We start from the raw sequence: 24,582 nt of genomic DNA on the forward strand, positions 1-24,582 counted from the left end.
TTGTTCCTATGTAGGTACACTACGGATCAAAATATTCGTAATTTTTACATGTTTTCACCATCTGTTTCAACAATGTTTTCCTGATGATTTGAAAACACCCCCAGTAAAAACGTGACGTAAACATATGTGGTTACGTTGCGAACATGTTTTGTTTATCTCTGCTCAACACTTGTCGTACATAATTGTTATGTAATCAGCATGAATGCTGAACGTATCAAGTATGAAAGTCAGACATACTTGCAACATATTGCTGACAAAATCTTTTTAGCTACATCTGTGAAATGTATTCTGCACATCTCATTTACATAAGTCGTATGTTTCTGGAACATGGATCCACCCCAGATTTTAATCGGGTCTCAGTTTGATTCGATTCAAATTGTGATTTTATTGTATAGCCGCTATTTTTGTATATATATTTTTGATTCCGTGTTTTTTAATCCAGTGAGCGCGCTCCATACTGGAGCTTGCATTTCGTTTCGCTTGGGTCACGATACCATGCAAACTGGGTTGATACGCAGCAAATGTAGTAACATCAGAGGCTGTATACATTCCAGATGCGCAACAGAAATAAGAGGAACGACAATCTTTGATCGACAAAAAGTTCTTTAATGTAAAGAAGTAGTTGGAGGAACCCATAAAAGAAGAGAAAGTGAAAGAAAATAAACTAAAATAAAGGAAAGTAAAAGAAAAGAAAAATAAGATAACAAGTTGGTTCACAATCAGTCAATATTCAGTTCATGTTTGCTCCCCCTTGTTTTTGCCAGGAAGAATTATATCATCCTTGTGTGTTGTCATGATGGCTGCAAACGTGCAAGTACCATCAAAAACCTTGCGATCGGTCTCCATCACCAGATTTTTGAATCTAAACACAAATTCCATCAGCAAGAGCTCAGCGGATGGGTAGGTCAACTTGCTAACCACATACCTGGCTTGTGATGGCGGTGGTAGCTTTTTGATCCAACGTAAGCGACCATCGACCCACGTCCACATCGATTTTGGTAGGGAAGAGAAACCCCAAAATCATCAGTTTGTATTGATGAAAGGGTAGCAACTTTTCAAAAAAGGGATAATAGAATCAATTTACTCACTTATGAAACAAATTTTTCAATTTTAGTAATCTTGATGTTCCATCCTCAACATAATCATCGAACCAAACTAAAAAACCAAAGAAAATCAATCACCGATCCCTTGCCCAAACCCATCCCACAAAAAGGATCATTTTCATAAAACACTTACTTAACAAGTACATCACCATACCTTAAAACCCTTTGGATGATATCATGTTTAAATTGATCCCAAATTAAATCAGCATCTTCGAATTCATTTGCAGTAACCGTCTTGGCTTTATACCTCGATGAGTATGAAGATTAAGCCATTCAGCTAGCAAAGAGTCTCAATTATCAGGTGTCGCTAATGGTCACTCCCGAGCAAGAACCACAGAAGGTGCTTGCTTATCTGACTGCGGGAATGAGCGAGTTGGCTCTATTGCGACGTTGATCATTCGAGACGCGAGATCGATCGGTGTTATTCAGTAGTATTCAATACGCCGGATCACTAATCTGGAGAAGGGTTTGAGAGCTGCGTGGGAGAGATGTGTGAATGGTACAGATTGTGAAGAAGGAATTGAGTGGAAAGAATGGAACGATTTAGAAAAAAGAAAACTTGGTCAACATAGGATTCAAAACGAAGCAGACGAAGGCAGACTGGCGTATCTTGGTGTATCACAGATTGGATGCTTATGTTTTTTAACCTTATCGGATTGAGGACCTTTGCGGACTTGGAGAACCTGAGTCAGAAGGAAAATGGGAGAGAATGGATATGTTAGCAGGATGGCGAAAAGAAAGAAAAACAAAGAAGAAACCATATAAAAACGAGTGGAAGAGCGGAATGATGTGCAAAGAGATCTGTGACTTGTTGCCAAAAGGGAAATGACTCGACTTCATATGACTTGGTTTTCCAAAAGTCAAACCTCGCTTGGGGACTTGGTATCAGAAGCTGAACAATCTACAGCAGTCTACTCTAGTCTACTTTGAACATGGAAGCTATATAGGAAGTACCTGTTGAGTTTGTAATGGGCACGTTTAGTTTATGTTGTGGTTAATTTATGTTCTGATGAGGTATCGAGATACCTCAAGCGTATATGTTTTCAAATCACAATAAGAAATACATTGAATTTACATTTTTTCTACAAAAACACAAAATCTACATCACAATCATATAACGCATTTGTCACTGGTAGGTAAAGTTCCATGTTTCTCGAATGTCAATACTGAGGGTGTTTTGAAGACATATTTGCCCTTAAAGTTTGGACCGTAGTGTAGTCAAATTTGTTTGAATTGGATTGTAAATAGTCAAGAAACTTTCAAGCCACACAACTTTTCTCTCTTTCTTTCAAAACAAAAAAAACTTTCCAAATACTTGGTGGCTTTGATTTGTAGATATTGATTTCTTGACGGGTAAAGAGTCAAGAGTCAAGTCGATTTTTTTTGAATCACGATTTAAAGAGTGGAAAACACACCATGTGGTTGGTCTAAATAGTTACCTAAAACCTATGTCCTGATGACCGACCTGAGGCTGTGTTGAAGCTCTTATGATTTGGCTTTTGCATCACATGATCTGAGAATGATGGCCTCCATCATGTTCGACTCTGCCTTCAACACCACCAAAAGTTTGAATCTACCCAACCCCGTGAGGTCGACAGTGACAGCAGACCACGCGAATGTCAACTTATCTCGGGTTATCGTATGTACTACCCAACTCAGTTCTCAACACTATCATGCCCATGGTATGAACCAAGTTGAAAACAACAAAATCTTACAGCTTTCAACACAAACGAGAACCTTTCACGAATCGAAACACAAATTCACATCCAAAGAGATATACATCTCTAAAAAAACTCACATAAATCAAAACGCAAAAAGGAAAGAAAAAGTCATTGGTTTTTGTCACTATCTTGGGTTTTACAATCAGGATGGTTTTCAAACGAAAAAGCACATGAATCAAAATGAAAAAATAAAGTTTTGCTAAAAAAAAAAGTTAATTGTACCTCTCTGATTCAGATGAGTTGGGATACAAATGACAAGCATAATGAACTTGAAAAAGTTCAATTTGACAACTGGAGAAAATGAAAATGATGTGTAAGAACAAAAGATTTAAAACTTATGCCATTGCCATCTCTCGCTTGATGTGGGCAATAGCCTTGGCGGGCTGTGAGGATTTCCCATGTTCAAGAATATGGAACAGGATCAGCATTCGCATTCGGGATAGGTGATGATATTCTAAATCCAATTCGGCTTACGTTGAGGCCCTTGGGACAAGTCTTGGTGCAGTTGAAGATGGTGTGACATCGGTATAAGGAAAAGGTGTTTTGCAACTTTTCCTTTCGATCTTCACTGTAACCATCTCGAGAATCGGCGATCCATCTGTAGACAATGACAATCCAAGTGGAATCAATCTATGTACAAGAGCTAAAGAAGCAAGACCTGCAACTAACCTGTAAGCTTGCATCAACACGGCCGGTCCGAGATACTCATCCTGATTCCACCAGTAACTTGGACAACTTGTGGCTAAAAGTTCAAATGAACATGGAAAAACATGAGAAATAGTAAACTGGACAAAAAAGAAGGACTGAAAGACTTACAACAACAAGCACAAAGGATACATTCATACATTCCATCCAACTTCTTTCGATCTTCAGGTGATTGTAAGAATTCGCCTTGAGCAGGTGGGTTATCGTTTTTCAAAAACGGTTCGATAGACTTGTATTGTTTGTAAAACTGGGTCATATCAGGCACTAAATCCTTAATGATATACACTTATGAAACAAATCAAAAAAAAAAACGTTAGCAATCCTGAAAAAAACCGCAACAAAACAGAAGATCATCAAAGGCTAAAACTGACTATGAGGTAAAGGATAAACCTTAACATCCGATGAACTTTCTTTAGGAATTCTCTTCAAACAAGCCAAAGTATTAACCCCATCGATATTCATAGCACAACTACCACAGATACCTTCACGACAACTTCTTCGAAACGTAAGAGTCGGATCGATTTCGTTTTTGATTTTGATTAATGCATCTAAGACCATCGGACCACATTTTTTCATATCGATAGAATAAGTTTGAAGACTTGGTTTTTGACTGGGTTCATCTGGATTCCATCTGTAGATTGAAAACTGTTTGGTCTTCGTATCGGTGCTGGTATTAGAAGCTTCGGGTGTTGCGTGTTCTTGAGCAGGTGTTGCAAAAGGTTTGACTGAAGTTGAAGAAATGAATCTTTGGCGAGGGATCTGTGTAAAAGCAAGGTGAATGAGAGATCATCAACTGGTGGCTTGGTGAAAGGATGAGATAATGTTGGATCTTACCAGAGAAGAAGTGATTTGAGTAGGTTTTCCTCTGAATGAAAGACTCGTGATAGTTTTAATTGATGACATTGTTTTTGATGTATAAGTGGATGAGTGATATGAGTTATTGATAATGAAGTGAATTGGGATTGGAATGAAATGCTGAGTAGGAATCGGTTTCTTCAAAGTGCCAAAAGGGTAAAGACGGACTGTTCCGTTCGATTGTCCTAATCTGGTCAGGAATGTTATATGTAAAGTACAACATGTAACAATTCCACTTTACAAATCGAAGATCATCATCACCCTTGGGCCTTCACCACCAATCAGATGCTATAGAGATCGAACTGATTCTTTCTAGAAACATCATATCTGACATCATGCTACTATCGAGTACAGACATCCTCTTTACCCAACTTGGAAATTGCTCAGCTTCCCATCACTTCTCTTGTAGCATACATCAAGCACATTTGATTACCAAACAATTTTGAATTTTGTTCACTTTTGGTATACTTGATGAGCTGGCTCCCTATCATTTTGAACCACCAGTGCCTTTAGAATTCAATGCCATGCTTTCTGGACACATTCTAGTCCAAATAGCATGGTCATCCTGAAATATCTGATATCCAAGCAAACATAAACCGGTCCTAAAACATGATGATCATTTAGAACTTGAAATCACATTCTGTGTAAACCATCAAAAGTAACAGATGAACCGACTACCATAAGTCTTAAATCAAACTTACACTCATCTAGTTCAAATCACTCCAACTTGATCCATCCATGTTGTTTCTTACCTCAGATTCTTCTTTTCTATTTAAACTCTTACCAGGTTTCATAGAATCTCTAATATGGTGTTTATCCATCGATCGTGTTGTTCTTGACTTAAGTTGTAAGTTTTAGCTACAAAGACTAAAAGAAAGCAATTTGCTAAAAGGAACTCTTGGAACCCATTCTATAACTCTTCCAACCAGACTCAAACAAGACTCAAATCCTTCTGCAAGACTTGCAACCCCTTTATTCGTATTTATTTGCTCAATTTCATCACACTTGATTATACTATGTACAAAACTCGTCATTCAAACTTCAGTCTTTTTTACGATCCCCCCAAAAAAATTCATTTACATTTAAATACATATATACAAATCGTTCATCTAAATACCAAACAACGAAAAAAAAACGGAAAGAAACGAAAAGAAATTAAAGCTTTGCTTAATTACAATTTTGAAAATCAGAGATGAAGAACGAAAAACCCAAAATAAAAAAAAATAAAAGATGATGAAAATTTATAAGATGATGAAAATTTATAAGATGAGGAAAATATATAATGGAATTGAGATTCATAAAAAATGTCATCGAAAGTGTTGATTCATGATGAATGACTTAAATTGGATGTTGTAAAAATAAAACCCTAAATAGAAACCCAAGCACAGTTTAATAAATCAACCCATTTCAAATCCTGTACCCATACGTGCCATTCAACCAACACCTCCAACCACTCCTTCAAGAAACCCCCCCGACAAAACCCACAAAAAAAAAATTAAGTAAACACACCAAGATGATTATTATTTAGTAGTAGTAGTAGTTTTCCTAAGAGGTAAATTAGTTTGTAAATTCCAAAGATCACTTTTGCGTTTAAGTTCCAAAGTATTCAATTCGAAGTCTTTTTCACGTCTTTTTCTGTTCCTTTTAATGAACAAAAAAGTGGTTGTAGTGATTGAAAAGATCAAGAAAGTGATTGAAACGATTATGATGATGATGGTTATTTGATGGTTTAGAGGTTTGGGTGAGGTTGAGGTTAGACTTGTGCTGGTTGATGATGTGGGTGTAGCACTATGTGAATAACCATTCGTTTTAGTTTTACTTCTTGATCATCTAAAAATCAATGAATGTTGCTACTCACCTTACGGTTTGGATTCCTGCATTGTAGCCTATTAGACTTTGACCACCGTTACTGAGTGTCACAACAGGTAAATCACCGTGATGGACGATCTGCCATCCTGGTACTCCTATGCTTTCATTCAATGAAGCAGTACTAGAAACAACTGATGAAGGCTTCAGTGTAGGTCCTTTCACTGCACTCGCTGTGACTGTGCTTAGATTGTTGGCCATGATGTTCGAAAGCCTAAAAGTTCAAGTTGGGTAGAAAGATTGTGGGCGGGAAAGTACTGCTTCGGTTCGGATTGATCGATACCTTGGTCATGAGATTTCTAGAAGACTTGAACGATTGAGAATATGAGTCCTATGATCAGTAACTTGTTGGAAAGATTGTTGTCTTTGGATTATTTTATGACTTTTTCTTTACTAAACTCACCAGAATGGAAAACTAAACCAAAAGTTGTGAATCCTAGCTCAGAAATTCCTAGATCAAAGATATCATTCGACTCTTTATGAGTTTGTAGGAATCGGAATCGGAATTGATTATGTGCTAAAGAATCAGTTTATCTTTAAAGAAATCAAGAGGGTTTTCCACTAGACGGTTTTTGAAGTAAACACCGCGAGAATAATTTTGGTCATGCGATTCACAACTTACGACTTCACTGGTGTGATATGTGGATGACGAATGGGAATGTTAAAATAGGATTTAGTTTGATGACTATCTCCTAAAAAGTTAAAAACTATACACACGTTCATGATTTCTTTTTGAAGTTGATTGAGTTTTTTAAAATTCCATAAACTCTTAAAGCTTTATTAGAATGAATATGAAGTTGATATGTATGCACCCCACTTTAAGGAATCAAGTTTCTTGTCGATTTAGAAAACTTGCTTGGCATCTTTCACTTTTGATTTTGCATCTTCCCTGCTGATTTTGCATCTTTCCTTTTGATCTTTTGTAGGGTTTCTTTTATCCATATTTTAGATCCGTACATGGTATCCATCCGTCTTGTGTAAAGAAACGTTTCATCTATTTCTCTTGAATGCTTCTTTTTACGAACCGATCTTTCAAAAAAGAGTTAACCAAAACCAGCCAAGACCAAAAATAGTTTGATGATCAAACTGATCTTATTGGGAATACATGTACCAAATCTTCGTATATTTTGTAAAACTATAATCACACTCGAGTAACAAACCCAAAGAAATCCACTGATGAAGGTAATAAAGCGGGGAAGTTACACAGGAAAAAAGCTTGGATATTTCAGTATGTACAGTCAAACCCTTCTAAAGCCATACCCCTTGGTGGAAAGGCAAACCTATGGTTATAGAGGGGTTATGTCTTTGTTGGGGAACCCCTCTATAGGCATACATTCAATGCTATACATTGAAATCCCTCTAAAGGCATGAAAGACATGGCTTTAGAGGGTGGTTTCTCTGCCGCCATAGAGAATATCCCTCTAAAGACATGAACAACATTGCTTTAGAGGGTTGTCTGAGCAGGAAGAGACAGCAACATAGATTTTTGATTCCCAATTTGTGTGATGTAAGGTGAAGTTGCTTTGTCAAACAGTATGGCCACTATGCCATAGTGTTCTGGTGGCGGTGAACTGTCTTCTTGATCAGTCATGGTGTGCATCTGATTTGGTGCAACAATACTCAGGAGCAAGAATTTAAGGATTCCTACCTGCCTATTGATCACTTTTCTATGGCTTTACATTGAAAAGATCATTTTTTTTTCTGAATTCTGGGTATGGCTTAATGGGTTAGGCAGAAACTATGGGATTTTATCAAATTTTGGCCCCTTCCAAGTTGGGAGAACCAAAAAACCATGCCTATAGAGGGTTTAAGGCTTTAGAGGGGTGCAGCTTTAGAAGGGTTTGACTATACAAGCTTCAGTCTGGGAGAAAAGTGTAAAGTAGCAGTTGTTGAAGAAGGCTTAAGAAGAGTTTTCTTCTAAATAAGTGGATGCATGAGTGTAACTTCAAGTGATGAGTTTTACTTTTCTCATTTGAGATGTTGATTATGGAGGGTAATTAGGTAGAAATTCACTTGTTGATACATTTGTATACAAAGTGGATCTTCAAGCTCTTTTCAAGGCTGTGTTTAGCTGTGAAATATGGCCAGCCGAATGGACTTCTTGAGTGCTTGGGATACAAAAAGAAGATGAGTTTGTAGATAGAGAGATGCTTGAGTTCAATTGAATTGTTTGATTGGGGTAAGGTATATGCTCCGCAGTAAGTATTTTGATGAAGAGATCATGGAAGATACATAGAAGATGAAATCAAATTGAGTTTGAAAATGAAATTGACAAAAAACCAAAAATCAACTTTAACCAAAACTTGAGTCAACTTCTCAACTTCTCAACCACAACTACAACCAAGAAATGACAGAAGAAACTCAAGAAGTACCTGCAATTCCTCTCAAGTCTCGAAAGATTAATTCGACTGGAAAACGAAAGACAAGTGAAGGATCACATCCAAGCACAACAAGTAGTCATAGTAGTAATAACAAGACAAGAAAAACACAATCTATGATACCAAGTTCATCAAAACCGATTCATAAGAAACACAAATCAAATCAAACGACTGGTACTAGTGCTGGTACTTCTACTGGTGTTTCTAAAATCTTTGAAGAATCTGAATCTGAATCAGAAGATAACATTCCATTAGCTAAATCTTTATTTCAAGTAGATCGAAAACCTGTTCTTAACCATAATCAATCTAAACTTAAGACTACTAATCCTACTGCTACTTACAGATATGAAGATGATTCAGATATCGAATTTACAGCTGTTTCAACAAAGATTGATTTTTTTTGAAAATCTCGCCAATGTGCAAAACCCGGGTTTTGTCCTGTTTTGTCCCTCACCCAATTTTGTCTCTCCGCTGATTGGAAGAATACAGAAAAGAATAAACCTGTAAATTGAGTTTTGTCTCTGGTTTTACCCGCTGCGGAGACAACTTTCTCCAAAAAAAGTTGTCAACCTCTCTTGAAACGGCTGTATAAAGGATAACTCTACTACTCATTCAGATCCAGCTATCACAAACGAACAAGTCATTAAACCAAATCAAACTCAAAAAGATGAGTCAACTATAAAAGACACAATTCCTTCTACAAACACCAAACCCACTTCAACCAATTCATCAAACCCTATCATGTCATCTGAACTCAAGACCTCTCAAACCACCACCAATCCAACTGATCTTCTCAACTCGATCCAAAATGTCTTAACCGAAACGTTTCGAATCTTGATCCGTGAAGTTCCACCCTTACAATCCCAACGAGAAGCATTAGTGGGAATGTATGCTGATGCAGCTCAACTAGCGGAAAACGAACCGGGGGAATCGGTTTATGAAGCTGAATTACTTGAGAAATCTCACCGATTAAAAGAATCGGATCGTCAGTTTCAAGCTTTGTTGGTCAGATTAGTTGAACCGCTTAGTAAGACGATGATACAGTTGTCGACAGGGTATCAGGCTGATCATTCACTTCGATGTCAAGTTGATCAACTTCATCAAACTATCATTAAACAATCATCTCGATTAGATTTTCAGGAAAAACAAATTAAGGGATATGAGAATGGGATGAAAGAAACTAAGGAGAAGATGAACACACAGATTGCAAAGGTAGAAAGTGATTTTCATTTAATTCAAACTTTACAAGATGAAAGGATTAAAGAAATGATGAAGAAAGGAGATTTGTCGGATCAGAATAGAGTAGAACATGATGAAAAGATATCGAAACAGTTGAATAATAATTTACAATCATTGAAAGATTTCGAGTCTAAGACTTCTAGGGTTATTCAAGAGAATAAAGAGTTTGAAGGAAAGTTAAATAAGGTTTCAGATGAAGATAAGAAAGGAAGGAAAGCTTTGGAAAAGAAATTGATGATTAAGATTGAAGGTTGTGAAAAGGATTTTAAAGAGTTTGTAGGCAAATCAGATGATAGGAATGGTTTGTTGGATCAAAGTTTGAAAGGGTTGGAAAGTAAACTCGAGGGTAGATGTAAATCATTGGAAAGTCAATCGGGCAATTCTTTAAAGGAACTTGAAGAGAAGATGAACAATTCGATTAAAGCTTATGATACTCGATTCCAGGAGTTAGAAAGTAAGCTTAAGAAACAAGGGTTGGGACAAAAACATCAAGAACTACAATACCTGAAACTTCAAAAAACGATGCAAGTTTATGAAGAATCTTCAAAGAGCTTGAATGAACGAGTTGAAGGATTGAAAGAGATGGACGATCGATTGGCTATGAAGATTAAAGAAGATGAAAGGAAAGATGTCCAGATCAATCAAACTTACGCCAGTCATCAAGCTTCATTAGAACGGATCACTCAATTAACGATTACTGTTCAAGAAACGTCTCAATCATTAAAAGATTTACAAAGTGAGATTTCTAAGAAAGAACAACTTAATGAACAAACTAAAGTGATTGAAATCCAAGAGGTTTGTCAAGAAGTTTTGGTGCCTTGTTTAGATCGAGTCAGTAAATTAGAAAACAGTTTTGGAAAACTTAAAGAAGCTCAACAAGAAGAACAACGGCTTCAAGCTTCTTCAAAGGTGAGAGCTGATGAACCTAACACGTTACGAAAAGATTCATCACAGCCTATAGAAGAGGTTTCGATGCGAGCACCTAATGAAGAAACGCGACGTCAGGATTCAGGAGTGAATAGCTCTCGTGTACCTTCTACTCCTGCTCTTCAGCCTTCAGATCCAAGTCATCCATCAACAATCCCATCCAATGCTGGGAATCCTACTACACCAATCGATCATCCAGCCAGACCATCATCTCTTACCTCTCGACACCCTAGTCTGGTACCGAACGCTCACAAGTCAAGTGCTCCTAACCCGACCTTACGAGTGGACACGACTTTAAAAGCCGCTACAGTTAATCACTTACGTACCACTCATGTATCATCTCCTACGCCTGTTGAATCAGGTGTGAACAATACAGGATTCAGCTTACACCAACTCGAAGGATTGTATAGTTATTTAAGTCATAGACTGATGAATAGTAATTGGTTAAGTGAGATGATCAAGACGAAGGTAGGAGAGAATGAAGTGAATCAAGAAGTTTTGGAAAAGATGAGGAAGGTGATGAAGTTTGTGAACTCGTTGAAAGTGGATGAGGATTTGATTATTAAGAAGAGAAAGCAGAAAGAGGATGGGACGGAAGATTTGGAGTTGATGAAAAAAAATGATTTACCGCTGGTCGGGTGTGAGCATTTGATGGAGATTCAGAACTTGTGGACTAGATCGAAGGTCTTGGAACAAAAGATTTCAGAGGTCGATTTGAGGTGTACTGAAATTATATCAAAGGAAGTTAAAGTGAGTTCATCATTTAGTGTTGCTGGTGATGATGAGTTTTAGGTTTTGGGGTTTTAAGGTCGATGGTGTAAAGTGGTCTATTTTAAAAGAATCTTTTTGATAGCTCATCTTGACCGCTTTGAAACTCTTGATCTGCTTTTTCATTTCGGGAGAGAGAGTATTGATCTTTGGTTTCGTTTTTTTTTTGATTCGTTTAGCAAAACCTATCGAAGACGGATGTAGGAGTGGTTCAACCAGGAACAGTAAGTTTCTTTCTATTCTCTGTTATGAGCTTTCTGATTCTAAGTTGACTCAACACGATTTTCTGATTAGACTACATTTGATAAGAATCTTGAAAATCGAATTCTCAAAATAGTAGAAACGATGGTGAAAGAAACCGTAGCCCACCAACTCACAAAAGTAGATTTATCAAACGAACCGAATCTAAACTCATCAAACAGTATGAAACCGATCCAAGAAATCCTCAAACGGAATCCAAGTTTACCAATCCATATTTTAAGAAGTTTTGAAAGCCATATAGTAGAAAGAATGATCAATTTAAGTGGAGAAGAAGCTTGGAAAACCTATGAAGGATTGATTAAGGATGAGGAAGCTAGAGAAGAAGGTGAGGAAGATGAGAGAGAGAAAGTCGAGGCGGTCGATTTGGAATTGATGGGGAAATGGATTGGGTTCTTTAAGGATTTGAAGGTTGGGAGTTTGCAGAAGGAGAAGAAGAAGAAGGAATTGGAGGTCGGGTTGGTTTTGAATGAGTTTAGGGGCTTTATGGATCGGGTCATTCCTTTTTATGAAACTGTTAATCGTTATATTTCAGAGTAGGTTTTTTTTCGTTTTCTTTTGGAAAAGAGAGGGTTTGTGATAGGAATTGATTTTTTTGATTTCTTTTGGGTTGGTTAGACAATCATTAAAATCTAGTGTTAATCCTGTTTAAGAGTTTTCTTTTTTTTAAGAAACAAACAAAGCGTAAGGTCTTGGATCAGATCGGATTGGACAAATCGATGGATCGGATTCTTTTTTTCTCTACCTCTCTTTCCCTCTTATATATCTGAAAAACTGATCCATATATATCTTATTATGATGATTAACTTTTTTTTTTTGGAATCGAGTTCTTTTTCTTTTTCTTTATTTTGAAGTGAAGTGATGTGATGCTATGTATGTATGTAAATCAATGGGTTATTTTTTAGTGTTGTTGTGTTTTTTTGTTAAAAAGGATGGAAGAAAAGTGGGAGGGTTTTGCTCAGATTCAGTTTGAAAATCAAAAATCAAAAATCGAAATTAGTTTTGTAGACCTTTCATCATATATATATCAAAACAAGTCATCATTGATCCTATATATACATATATGTAGTATGGCTTGTTTTGTTCTCGGATTTTTTTCCTTTTAGGTTTAATATAAGATGTACTACAAAAAAAAGAAAAAAATAGGTTGTAATGTGTTGTGTGTGTGTGGCTTTTTGATGATTTGAAAGTGATTTATATATGTTATGTAAAAATTTAAGCTTGTAAAGGAAAGATGAGGGTTTTTTGACTTGATGAGATCAGTTTTTTGAAAATTTGGTGGATTGTCTTTTTAGTTATGAGGATTACGTGAACATGATTTAAGATGGTTTTTGATTTTGTTCTTGGTGTGTTTTTTTGTGCTTCTATTCAGATATATTATATGTGCGTATATTTCCTTTTTTCTTCCTCTGTGACAAGAGGATTGATTGATGTATGAAGATATCTGAAATTACATAGATCCTTTTATGTATGAGCTTTTGGAGTACATTATAGAATTGAAGAAAACTGTACATGGCTTTAAATTCCATTATGTAGGGTACTCAAAGTTGGGTATGGTTGAGAGGCTTGGTTTTGTAGCTCAAGGATCCATCTGGTTGAGAGATGTTGGGTGCGTACTCTGACGTCAAGGCAGGATGTATTCGTCGTATTTGTCGCGTGTCGGCCTCGCCGGAATTTGTCAAGTTTAGGTTTACCCCGCTTGTGTATCACACCAAAGCTTGAGGATGGTGTAATACGCAATAAGAAAAAACGCCTGAGGCGGCGGCCAGCAGAGTCTGCCCTTGTTGGAGGAGATTAGTTTGAGTGAACTCATTTGAACAAGGGTAAACATTTAGCTCAACAAAAGCACACACCAAGTTCCAACCGTAGAAAGAGACTGGGACTCAATTGTGTAAGTTAGGGTAAACATCGGTTGAAGTGATGGATTGCAGAAATCCAGAATCATCGTCCTCCCTTCAGTATTTTTCAAGTCTTGTGAACAGACTTGACGGAGTTCTGTTGACTTATCTCCGAATCTTCTATCCTTGGGCGGTTACCATCACATGATATCTTCGGATAGTCCTTTTCTATTTGATTCTTGAGCCCACATGACGTCGTTTTCATTCACGTAGTGGCGTCTTCGACTATTGCTCTTGCTTCAGTACTTTAAGACGCGTCTTTGGGAGAAAATAGTGAAAATCGCCTCGCACACCTAGTGATAGTATGGCAGCTGTCGAAATAGCACCGGCCTCCTTGGGCCCTGTAGAGCCATCGAAATCAGCTTCGAGGCCTGGCTCATCTACAGCGGTAGGCTCAGAGAAATTTCATCAAGATCAATCGCTCCTCAAAGAGGATTCATCAATAGAACGGACGGCGCTTTCAAGTGCGATGGACTCTGATCTCACACAGCATCCCAACGCGGAAAAGCCTTTCAACTATATCTTTGAGAACTCACCGAGAGTATATATACCTGGAAGTCAAGAAGATAAAAGGCTGGTCAACACTATTGACTTACACCTGTAAGCATTCCTCATAAATTCCAACTCCGAATACGAGCTTGAATGGTTTTCACACTTAGCTTTCCAGATACTAATGATGAGCTCCTGGGATTCGTGAACCGCCAGTTTGCCTTGCATATGTATCTTATACCTTTTGAATTGTCAGGAAAACTTCATTCAAACTGGGTAAAAGAGGTATCATCAATACTTACAAGACTTTAACTTCTATACCTTTCTCTTTTGTTTCATCACTTGATATCTTTGAGCAGTCCTCGACCGGTCAAGTGTACGTTCAATTAGAATCTGATAGTGTTGGGATAAATTACCAACATTTGTTTTTTGAACGAAATTATTCAGATTGGAAATGCAAGAATTGGTGGGATGGAAAAAGATCTCAAACTCAAACCCGAAGATTATTCTTTAGCTGTATTGATATTCTTTGTAGGATATTTGTGAGATAATCTTTCAAGTTATATTAACGATCTTCCATTGGTGTTTACAAAGAAAAATCCTGATTTATAATTCCACCGAAAAAAAACAGACTAGCCGAAATCCCAAGCAATATGTTGTTAACAAGACTTCGACCTTCTCTCTTCATTCCTTTTCTAACTTTTAGTTGGGGATTGGTAGCTACTTTACTTTCTGTAGTCAAAACTAAGGAACAATTGATTGGGGTGAGATTTGTATTAGGATTTATGGAGTGAGTATATATATGATCCGATTAAAATTTGCTCGAACTCGAAAGGAGTGCTTTAAACTTGATCTAACTTATATTTGTTGAATCTCTTTCAGATCTGGATTTTTTCCTGGTATAGTGAGTGAAGGCTTCATGACCAGCGATTGGTCATTTCTGACGGTGATTTTTTCGTTATCTTTTCTTTTAAAATTATTAGCTTTTCCTCTTATCCTCATGGTATAGGAGAAGAGAGCTAGCAAAAAGGCTTGGGATTATATTCACTGCATCAATCATGGCGGGCGCTTTTGGTGAGTCTCTCCTTTCTTCATATCTAGAATACTTTGTCTTTATGCGTGATAAAAGCTTGACTTGGTGAAATTCTTTGACCTTGATTCAACCAACAAAGGCGGACTCCTCTCAGGCGGTGTGATCACAGGAATGGATGAGGTTAGGGGGATCCGTGGATGGAGGTGGCTTTTTATCAGTTGAGTTTTTCTTTGAGATAAATTGTGACCAATCAGAGCTAATTTGTTTTTTTAGTCGAGGGAGCAATCACAATGCTTGCGTCAATAGTTGTCATCTTCTTCATGCCTGATTGGCCGTCTAATACAAAATGGCTCACTGCAGAGCAACGCGCGCTCGCAACAGCTAGAATAGCAGCCGACCGACCAGCTCGTGCACATTCAACACTAAACTTGACTCATTTGCAAGCTTTTAAGGCTACTGTGACAGATTGGAGAGTTTACTTGTTCTGTTTGATGGGTGAGTCAAGTGGGATGACCCGGATTTTCCTACGACTTGCTTCCCTCACGACTTTGGATGCATGAGATTGATTTGTGATATCACCTTTTAAGATTTGATGATCACTAGTGGAACCACTATATCTTACTTCATTCCTACCATCACTCGTACACTTGGATATACTGGTCAGACAGCTCAATTTATGACTGTGCCTATCTATGTATGCGCATTCGTGGGCGTCTTGGCCATCTCCTACTCGGCCGACTTTTTCAAGAATCGCGCTTTTCATGTAGCAATCCCAACAGCGGTTGCTGGAGTGACCTATGCAATCTGTACTAGAGTTACCAACTCAGAGGCTCGTTACGGTCTCATCTGGTTAGAATTCTTTCTCTCATAAAATCTCTCATGTCTTTTCAAGAGAACTGATATAACCAACACATGACTGGTGAGATATAGCATAGGATATGCAACTAACTTGGGAGCTCTTCCTGTTTTACTCGCCTGGCTTTCAAAAGAAATCAATTATCCTGATTCAAAACGCGCAGTATCACAAGCTCTTGTAAACTCAGGTAAGACGACTAGGAAGCTAAACGTTGAATCATTAACCAGCTTATGCTGATTGTATTGTCGCTTTAAATTCTTGAATACTTCATCTTAGTCGGTAATTCAGCATCGATCTATGGTAGTTTTTTGTGGTCTGATTCACCCAAGTTTACTAATGGGTTCATGGCAAATTCAATCTTCTGTTTTACTTGTGCTCTCATTTCTATTGTTGGACATATTCTTTTTATTAAATTTTATTCTAGAATGAAGAGTAGATCAGAAAGTGATTCAAGATCATCAGTTGATATGCAAACCACTACTGGTCCTTTGAAAGAAAATAAAACCGGTTGTATTTAGAATTTTGTATGCTTCAACTCGAGTTACTGAGATCTTGAGGAAAGCAATAAGATTTGTATGTTGTATATATCAAACTTCAGGTGACTTTCTATGGTCAGAGTATCTAAACTTTACTTCTTATGTATCTACTTTGAAAGTGATAAACCATCAGAGTCTCAATCACTCAAGTTGTAGTGTGTCATTTCAAGCTTCTGTAAATTTAGCACTGCTTACCACATGAAGCTTCCATCAAATACCTTGACTTTTTCCACATCATGCAATTCTTAAACCCATATTCTTTAATCTTTTAATGCCTTCCCAATCAATGTATTTGAGCCTATCTCACAATGACCTCTCGGCTGTGACTATGAAGAAGAACAGCTTTGACGGAATGGAGGTCCGTCATGATGACAACCGACAAACGTAAATAACCGGAATTGATGCAAAGCGTGAATAAAATACATTTTCAGTGAGCTGGATAGATTGTGTGGGAGATGGTAATTCATGGGCAATGGCAAAACTTGAAGGGAAGCCGAATAAGTTCCCGTGGAACTAACGGGGTATCTGCTGCTGACTTAAGAAAGGATGAGAACGATTACTCACTGGCGCGTTACAGATTCAAGTGTATAATTATCAAATCAGTGCAGCCTCAACCAGCAGCATGTGATGACTCAAGTTGTAACTGGAATTCAAAGGTTGACAACGTCACTTATGTGAGATGAGAACGCCGAGAGACGATTGATGTTTGTTACCTGCCACTCATACCAAGGCAAAATTTCGTCTCTCAATTGATCATTTCACTTACAAAAAGGTCTCTCACATTGTCTGGAACCTCAATCAATGCGAGCTATGCATGTAGAATTGAAATAGTTAATGATTGTATTGCCACAAGGAAAAATGTAAATATTTTCAAATTGACAAAGAAAAGAATAAACAATGGAATGCATTAAAAGCGAAATAAAAATCTACAAAATCAACTTGTGGCCATGATCGAGCCATATAGCTACTATTGTACTTTCATGATTTCTATACCTGACACGATCAAAGACTGTTCAGGGAGGGTGGCGGTTTGGGAAAGAACAAATAATGGATTAGCGTTCAGTGGGGTAGATCGCGTATGTGATCGAGAAAAAATAGCACGACTTACGAGAGAAAGGATAAAATGATTGTCAGACAGGGCTAATAAAGACGAGAGTGACTGATGGTGCTACGTTTGGTAATCGGTGGAGGAGTGGTGTTTGAGATGGAAGAAGAATTTGAAGCTGATTGACAAGTTGTATCAAGATCACCGAAACGAATGTTTGAAAATGTGACAGTTGCATTTGGATAAGTCTTTTCAATAAAAGTAGCATTACTATTTTCTGGAGTACATGGTCCACGAAGGACACCAGGCATTTTCGGATCGGAATCAGTAGGGAAGGAACCATCTAGCCATAACATCTTAGTATCACTGTGATCATCCCAAATGCTCATTGCTAGAACCATTCCTCGCTCTAGAGATTCACCCATAGCCGTAAATCCTCCTTTAGCTTGAAAGTCATTATGACCACCTTCGAGTGCAGTCTTAGATGCGTTACAAAATTCGGGAGAGAGTGAATCGAAGGACTTCATTGATGGCACCTTTGTTTTGCTATTCTGAATCACTTTACCGTTTTGAATGTACTTTCGTCGAATCTCAGTAAGCTGACCGGTAGACTTTTGATTATCAGTCAAGAATTGAGTCACAACGGTGAACTTTTGAGTGGTATCGACAGTTTTTTTAGGACCAAAGAAATCATGATCACCGTATCGGAAAGGTCCGAAATCACAGCCTCCCTTATCGCAGATTGGGCCACAAGCATCTCCATCGCAGATTTGAGGACCTTTTCCTCGGCAAGCGTGAGGAGTGAGGGCGTTAACTTCTGAATTTCCTTCCCAGATGTCCATCTCCGTACAACACGATCCAAGTTTTCCTTGACCGGTACCATCAGGACCTGATTTCCAACCTTCGAGATTAACCTGTTTGTTGTTATCAAAAAATGTGGGTTCATCAGACTTGAAATTCAAAGAGGTTGAAGTTGATAGATAATACTATTGAGAAAAATACAAACCTTTCCACCTAAATATGTTACGTCTTGAGGACACTGTGCATCACAATATCCTGTCCCATAGATCGAACCAGCTTTGTTGGTGGGAAATTTTGAAGTTCCACCATCACCTTCCATTTCACTCAAGTAAAGTGCCCCATTCGTACCGCAAGGAAGAGTAGAGAGGTCGACATCGAAGGTGAATTCTTGATTTTTCAATTTCATCGAGACATACTTTCCTTTGTCGTCCAAAAGATAAACACGTGGACTGATGTGACGTTTCGTGTTTTCAATGCCTAACTTCAGGTTAAGTGAATCACCGTCCGACGTGACACCAAAATCACAGTAATCAACACCTTCCAGCGCGCCTGGAATCAATGTACAGAAGTAATCATCAGTTGGATGTTATGTCTGACTTTTTGAGCATAGAGTGATAAGTTTGAGATTACGAACAGTTCTTAGCACAGGTCAACCCATCAGGACAAAGTTCAGGATCCCAAACACCGCCATCACTCAGACATTTCTTGGTACTGTTCACGGCATGAACCGGACGCCACTTAGAATCTAACGTCACAGTTCCATTATGCTTCGTACATCCACCGGCCTTGGTACAAGTCTGATAATTGAGCTTAGGTTGAACTTCGGGGATCAATTTTCCAATCTGCTGAGCACGTGCGAAGGCGAAAAGAGAGAGTACGAAGATAGACAAAGAGGAGGTGTTCATCTTGTGATCGGACTCGAAGTTGAAGGATTTAAGAATATGTAGACAGAAAGAAATTGAAAGCTTTATGAGACAAGAAGCCAAAAGAAGCGGATCAAATAAAAGGGGGCGATCGAAAAAAGAACCAGTCACAGACTGTCTGAAATTTAAATTGATTTGGCAAAGAAAGGTAACAAGAAAAATTATAAAATATTTTAAAAAGGGGAAGTAGAGGATGCTTGAGGTACAATCAACCCCGAGAAACGAAGGTCAGCTTATATATTCCGGTGCCGAGCCCATTTTGGTCTCCTGTTTCGGTTTGCCTTCTCGTTTTCCAGTCTCCATGCGGCGGTTCGCAATTGAGTTGTCTTCTATGCTGCAATTCTCGGAAAGCTTCGGTGGAGCACCGGGTGGACGCCCCAAGCAACCGTCGACATACTCTACTTGACCAAAAGAGCCTCTTGCAGCTAAATGAGGCTTGTTGCTATAAAGCCTTCTACTCGGTTTCTAAACCGCTCGAGTCTTACAGCGCATTTAGTTGCAACTTGCAGCACTACTGTATATTCCACGATATATGTATTCGGATCATCCTCGATAGCACGTCTTGCACTTCATATTCATGCGCCTTTTGGCAGAGGTAACGGTAACATAGTCCCGATATCTGTCATTCATCCTGTTGTGAGCTACTCTCGAAGAGCCCAGCCGGGCCGTATTCGACCAAACCCAACTAAGTCCTATTGCTGGCACAAAAAGTTTTTGGGTAAGTGGGGGCTTTAGCTTCATTCGTTGATACGACCAAGTTCACCGTTCTAATCTTCTTTCGGACGCTAGAAGCCTGTCAAATGCTTCAGCTTGATGAAGTGATTTGATGAAGCTGAACAGTCTCGATCTCGAAAGTTATGAGTATCTGATGAAAAGAATTCTGAAGAATACCAAAATAAATGCGTAAAATCGAAATGGGTTAGACTGGGTTAGAAAACCCAATGTGAGCAGGAATGTGATGGTCTCCTCAGCACTCTAACAGAACCACTATTGATCTAAATTCACTGACTTCACTGAAATCAAAATTAAGAATGGATCCTTATAACTTCAAGTAAGGGACAAATCACCGACTCAGTCCATTTCATACTCGAACTCTGCTCACTCATCACTTGCCTGAACTTTACTCAGATGACAACACTCAGACCAGCCTCTCACAGGTGAGCCATCAGTGATTGCGAGAATCAAACTGAATTCACTCCAGTCACAGAACCTGTATCTTTTTGATGGTGCTTTATTCATCATCTTTCATCCCTACTCCACCTTTCTTTGAGCCTGTCTATCTTCCTTGTTGATGAAGACCAAATCAAAGCTACCATAATCACAATATATCACAACAAGGGCCTCAATGACGCTTCAATGAAATCAATTAGCAATTCTAATCAATACAATTTGTAATCTATCCCACGTTTTGTGCCATAAATAATTGAGGAACATGTAGCACACCAACAAAGATGGCTTTGTGTAGAGACAATCCCAAGACTTGGTCATCTTTGACTGCACAGTACGCTGCCTCAACAAGTCCCCAATCTTTAACAAACATCTTCATAGATAATATTCAGTCAAGTTTGTCACAGATAAATCAAAATCTATATATAAATAATGCTGAAAAAACCCTCTCATGTGTCTTAGTTTCTATGTATGTCAATGAATAGAACCATCAATTATCTCAATCCTAATTTTCCAACAAAGTTTCATCTACTGGATCAAGACAACAAAGACCATTTACTCCTCAGACCTTCATCATCACCATAAATTCAAAGGATTGTTTAACAATATCTCCCAGACCAGGAGAGGGTTGGCATTTCATTGTGTTTTGTTTTAGGGAAGATAAGCTGTGTAAAGACGGAGAATTCAATATCTTATGCAAGTTAGTTATAGGAATGTTAGTTTACCTTGTTGTTTATCAATGCATATGAACACTTTCAGTTTGAAAGGACACAATACACTTTACAAAATGTGTAAAAGAGACCAACACTCAGCTGGTAAGACCACAGCGCCAAGTCCCACGGGATAAATATGTGGAACAGAGCTGATGCCCTGTGTCCAGCTCCATGTACACATATAGTAGTCCGTATAAATCGGATTCCACACTGATTACAAGTACCTATAGTGAACAGCAAGACAAATGAGCAAAACAAGAAAGTTGAAACACATATTTACAAAATCGGATTCCACACTGTCAAGCTCAATTCCACACTGATGTTGAACTCCGGAACAGAAAACACGCCTGAGCAGGTAATTGATGTGCCGCAGTTGTGTATGATCACCAGGCCTGAGACCAAAAAAAGTCCCCTCTATAAGAGACAGGCTCAGCTACTAGAGCTCCGAGTTCCACAAGAGAAAGATGTGGAACCGGAGCTGATGCTGAGCTGCCGGCTCTTATAGAAGACCAATCGGGACTGCGCCGCGGTCGTGCCACGTAGGCGTGAGAACCGACTACAACACCCCCCCCACGACAAGGCGCGTACAACCGTATAAAGAAACAAGAAAAAAACTGATCCCCCTTTTGAAACAACGTAGGAAGGAAGTTGTGATTGCGGAGACAGAAATCATAAAAAACGATGAAAAAAAAACAAGTTAGAAAAAAAACACGTCTTAAATAACGGCGTTCTAAAATGATAACTTCGAGATCAAAGAAAGAAAAAAATTGACAACACTCAGGACAAATAAGAAAATCAAGACCAAGCACAAAAAAACAAGTAAAGATCCAAAAAATGATGACAAGAGTGTCACATAAAGTATTCAATCGGGATGTCCGATCCTTCAGCTTTTTCGCGAGCCGCAGATTCAGTTTCGAGAAAAGCTTCTGGTGAAATTTGAATGGACATAGCGGAAGGTGGAATATAACCTTCTGATGAAAAAAATCCTGGAAATGTTCCATCTGGATTCATAGGGATTTCTTCATAAGCGGGATCAACGGAAACAGCGTGAGCCGAGGGTGTTTTTGAAGTGTTCGAGCTTGATTCAGTTGAATTTGATTTTTGATCGTTTCTCGAGTGATCAGGCAAATTTGGTTGGTGCTTATTTGGTCTAGTTGTATTGGAGCTTGATGTTGAGGAGTGATGAGCAAAAGAGACTCGCTTTCTAGGACATTCATTTTTCCAGTGGCCTGTTCTATTACAGTAATGACAAACTGAATCTTCTTTTGATACACTTAATAATGAGATTGAATCGGTAACTTCATCCATTGTATGATGACGTTTAAGATTGAGAAGAGTGGTTTGTAAAGCGGCTCAGATCTCCGTGCTGCTGTATGGACGTTTGTCGTAGGACCAGCGTAAGTCAAGAGTTGTGTTGGCCGCATCAAAATTGAGCTCAGGTTTATCAGGCATTGAAGCTTGATAAACCAAACTCATAACCAAGTCTCGTGTCCATACAAAGCCATCACGATCCAGGGCGTCGGCTAATCGATCCAACGATTCTAGATGTTGAGAGAGGGATGTCTTGAAGATGTCCATTTGAGTACTCATCAGTGATCGCCAGGTAGCAAGCTGAGAAGATCATCCTGCTTTGTTGAATTGATTTGACAGGATAAGATATGCGTTGTGAGCAAGGAACGATTGTTGTTCACAACATATCACCGTTCATAATTCTGGCGTCACCGAGTAATAGATCACCCAATATGCTATTGTATTCTCAGCGTGATTGATTTCGGGATGGATTTGATTTGCTGGGTTTGAAGGATGATTAAGGTAGTCCGCTTTGCCGATTAAAAAATAAACATTGGCATTTGCTTCCTCTAACCAAGTATGAAAATTGGTTCCATCGCTATCCAATTTTGCCATTGTCCTGGTGAAGTTCTCGACAGTTGGAGCAAGTTTGTCAAGACGTTGTAAGCGTAGATGGATATTGGATCTGGTGTGTACAGTTGGATCCAAAGATTTGCCAATAAAGTTGTCAAACGATAATTGGTGGGGTCTCACTGGCTGCGGGTGCAGAGTACGAGTCAATTGAGGATGAGGAGGAGGTTGTCAATGTCCAACAGGTGTTGAAGAGAACAGATTCTCAGGGTCTCATCGCATGGTCTGATCGTTGTCGGCAAAAGGGGGGCTCTGATCGTGGAGATTGCCAACTGGATTGATTTGGTTACCAACCGTGAGGGTAGGGGAGCGTTCATCTTGCTGATTGGTTGGCATTTCCGGTGGTGCTGATTCCGCGCTGGTTTGAGTGTTGCCTTGGCCGCGAGAGCCACGAGATGACCCACGAAAGGACGGTGATCCTCGTTGAGAAGGTGAGCCTTGTTGGCTTCCTCGATTGCGTGTGACAGGTGGAGTACGTCGCATACTTGGAGAAGTTCTTCAGATGATGATTTAGATGAGATAAAACAGAGTCAAATATGATTGACAATGACAGAGTCGAATGGTCGACGGTAACAGATGGGATACGAATGACAGGGTCGAACAGTCAACAGTAACAGATTGACAGAGTCGAAAAATCAACGGTAACAGATTGACAGAGTCGAATACTCGACGGTAACAGAGTTGAAGAATCAACAGACAGAGTCGAAATAATCGACGATTACAATGCTCAGCGAGATGCACGGGAGCAAGGGATCATAACCTATAAGAGACAGGCTCAGCTACTAGAGCTCCGAGTTCCACAAGAGAAAGATGTCTGTATTGCATACCTATAAGAGACAGGCTCAGCTACAGTCAAACCGGAAAAGCTTGCCACCAATTCCCCGCCAATTTGCTTGAGTTTTGCGGGCAAAATCGGTCAAGCTTTTCCGGTTTGACTGTACTAGAGCTCCGAGTTCCACAAGAGAAAGATGTGGAACCGGAGCTGATGCTGAGCTGCCGGCTCTTATAGAAGACCGATCGGGACTGCGCCGCGGTCGTGCCACGTAGGCGTGAGAACCGACTACAACACCCTCGAGGCTCGAGCAATTGAAACCTCCAGTAAACTTCACCCTTCATCTCTCACAAAGACCTCGGCCCTTCTCATCGAGGTTTCAAAATGCGAGATAAGAAAAATCATGATGGAAGCGAAGAGGACCCCGGAAAGCTCCAGGTGAACTATCCGACCTAAAATGTATGGATCGAGGGTCCAAAAAAACGCTGACGTACCGACGAAAAAGGAATTTTTTGGGTCTTTTTCGAGCAAAAACCCGTTTTTTTGAATTCAGACGTACCGACCTGACAGGTATGGATTTGTCCTTGGCCGGAAAAAAAGGCCAAAAAC

At 38.9% G+C, this 24,582-nt stretch overlaps 8 protein-coding genes across 8 annotated transcripts; 4 read left to right on the forward strand and 4 right to left on the reverse strand.

Annotated features, from left to right (window-relative positions):
* Window positions 1–2,921: 2,921 nt before the first annotated feature.
* Window positions 2,922–4,432, reverse strand: MELLADRAFT_117110 (uncharacterized protein; the record flags this gene model as incomplete). Its single annotated transcript, XM_007412421.1, has 6 exons — window positions 2,922–3,207; window positions 3,299–3,422; window positions 3,494–3,566; window positions 3,641–3,814; window positions 3,901–4,288; window positions 4,364–4,432. The coding sequence occupies 6 exons, from the start codon at window positions 4,430–4,432 to the stop codon at window positions 3,160–3,162; spliced, it is 876 nt and encodes a 291-aa protein (XP_007412483.1).
* Window positions 4,433–5,904: 1,472 nt separating this feature from the next.
* MELLADRAFT_108534 (uncharacterized protein) lies at window positions 5,905–6,451 on the reverse strand (the record flags this gene model as incomplete). Its single annotated transcript, XM_007412420.1, has 2 exons — window positions 5,905–6,025; window positions 6,243–6,451. The coding sequence occupies 2 exons, from the start codon at window positions 6,449–6,451 to the stop codon at window positions 5,905–5,907; spliced, it is 330 nt and encodes a 109-aa protein (XP_007412482.1).
* A 2,146-nt stretch (window positions 6,452–8,597) lies between these two features.
* Window positions 8,598–8,977, forward strand: MELLADRAFT_108535 (uncharacterized protein; the record flags this gene model as incomplete). The annotated part of the gene is made up of 2 exons (XM_007412309.1): window positions 8,598–8,900; window positions 8,972–8,977. The coding sequence occupies 2 exons, from the start codon at window positions 8,598–8,600 to the stop codon at window positions 8,975–8,977; spliced, it is 309 nt and encodes a 102-aa protein (XP_007412371.1).
* Window positions 8,978–9,250: 273 nt separating this feature from the next.
* Window positions 9,251–13,107, forward strand: MELLADRAFT_117111 (uncharacterized protein; the record flags this gene model as incomplete). Its single annotated transcript, XM_007412310.1, has 5 exons — window positions 9,251–11,544; window positions 11,742–11,786; window positions 11,857–12,148; window positions 12,223–12,356; window positions 12,439–13,107. 4 exons carry the CDS (start codon window positions 9,370–9,372, stop codon window positions 12,291–12,293), a joined length of 2,583 nt encoding a protein of 860 aa, XP_007412372.1.
* Window positions 13,108–14,654: 1,547 nt separating this feature from the next.
* Window positions 14,655–16,614, forward strand: MELLADRAFT_37526 (uncharacterized protein; the record flags this gene model as incomplete). Its single annotated transcript, XM_007412311.1, has 9 exons — window positions 14,655–14,749; window positions 14,839–14,997; window positions 15,090–15,111; window positions 15,191–15,281; window positions 15,380–15,457; window positions 15,514–15,735; window positions 15,828–16,089; window positions 16,171–16,283; window positions 16,373–16,614. Coding segments are annotated over 9 exons (1,284 nt in total), but the record flags the coding sequence as incomplete, so codon positions are not given.
* A 1,158-nt stretch (window positions 16,615–17,772) lies between these two features.
* On the reverse strand, window positions 17,773–19,383 carry MlpCel7A1.6 (family 7 glycoside hydrolase; the record flags this gene model as incomplete). Its single annotated transcript, XM_007412419.1, has 3 exons — window positions 17,773–18,591; window positions 18,684–19,027; window positions 19,113–19,383. The coding sequence occupies 3 exons, from the start codon at window positions 19,381–19,383 to the stop codon at window positions 17,773–17,775; spliced, it is 1,434 nt and encodes a 477-aa protein (XP_007412481.1).
* A 2,217-nt stretch (window positions 19,384–21,600) lies between these two features.
* Window positions 21,601–21,824, forward strand: MELLADRAFT_89453 (uncharacterized protein; the record flags this gene model as incomplete). Its single annotated transcript, XM_007412312.1, has 2 exons — window positions 21,601–21,636; window positions 21,705–21,824. 2 exons carry the CDS (start codon window positions 21,601–21,603, stop codon window positions 21,822–21,824), a joined length of 156 nt encoding a protein of 51 aa, XP_007412374.1.
* A 1,161-nt stretch (window positions 21,825–22,985) lies between these two features.
* Window positions 22,986–23,684, reverse strand: MELLADRAFT_108539 (uncharacterized protein; the record flags this gene model as incomplete). The annotated part of the gene is made up of 2 exons (XM_007412418.1): window positions 22,986–23,327; window positions 23,496–23,684. The coding sequence occupies 2 exons, from the start codon at window positions 23,682–23,684 to the stop codon at window positions 22,986–22,988; spliced, it is 531 nt and encodes a 176-aa protein (XP_007412480.1).
* Between the last annotated feature and the right edge of the window lie 898 nt (window positions 23,685–24,582).

Source organism: Melampsora larici-populina (genome assembly GCF_000204055.1).
Source record: "Melampsora larici-populina 98AG31 unplaced genomic scaffold MELLAscaffold_30, whole genome shotgun sequence".
Lineage (NCBI taxonomy): Eukaryota > Fungi > Basidiomycota > Pucciniomycetes > Pucciniales > Melampsoraceae > Melampsora > Melampsora laricis-populina.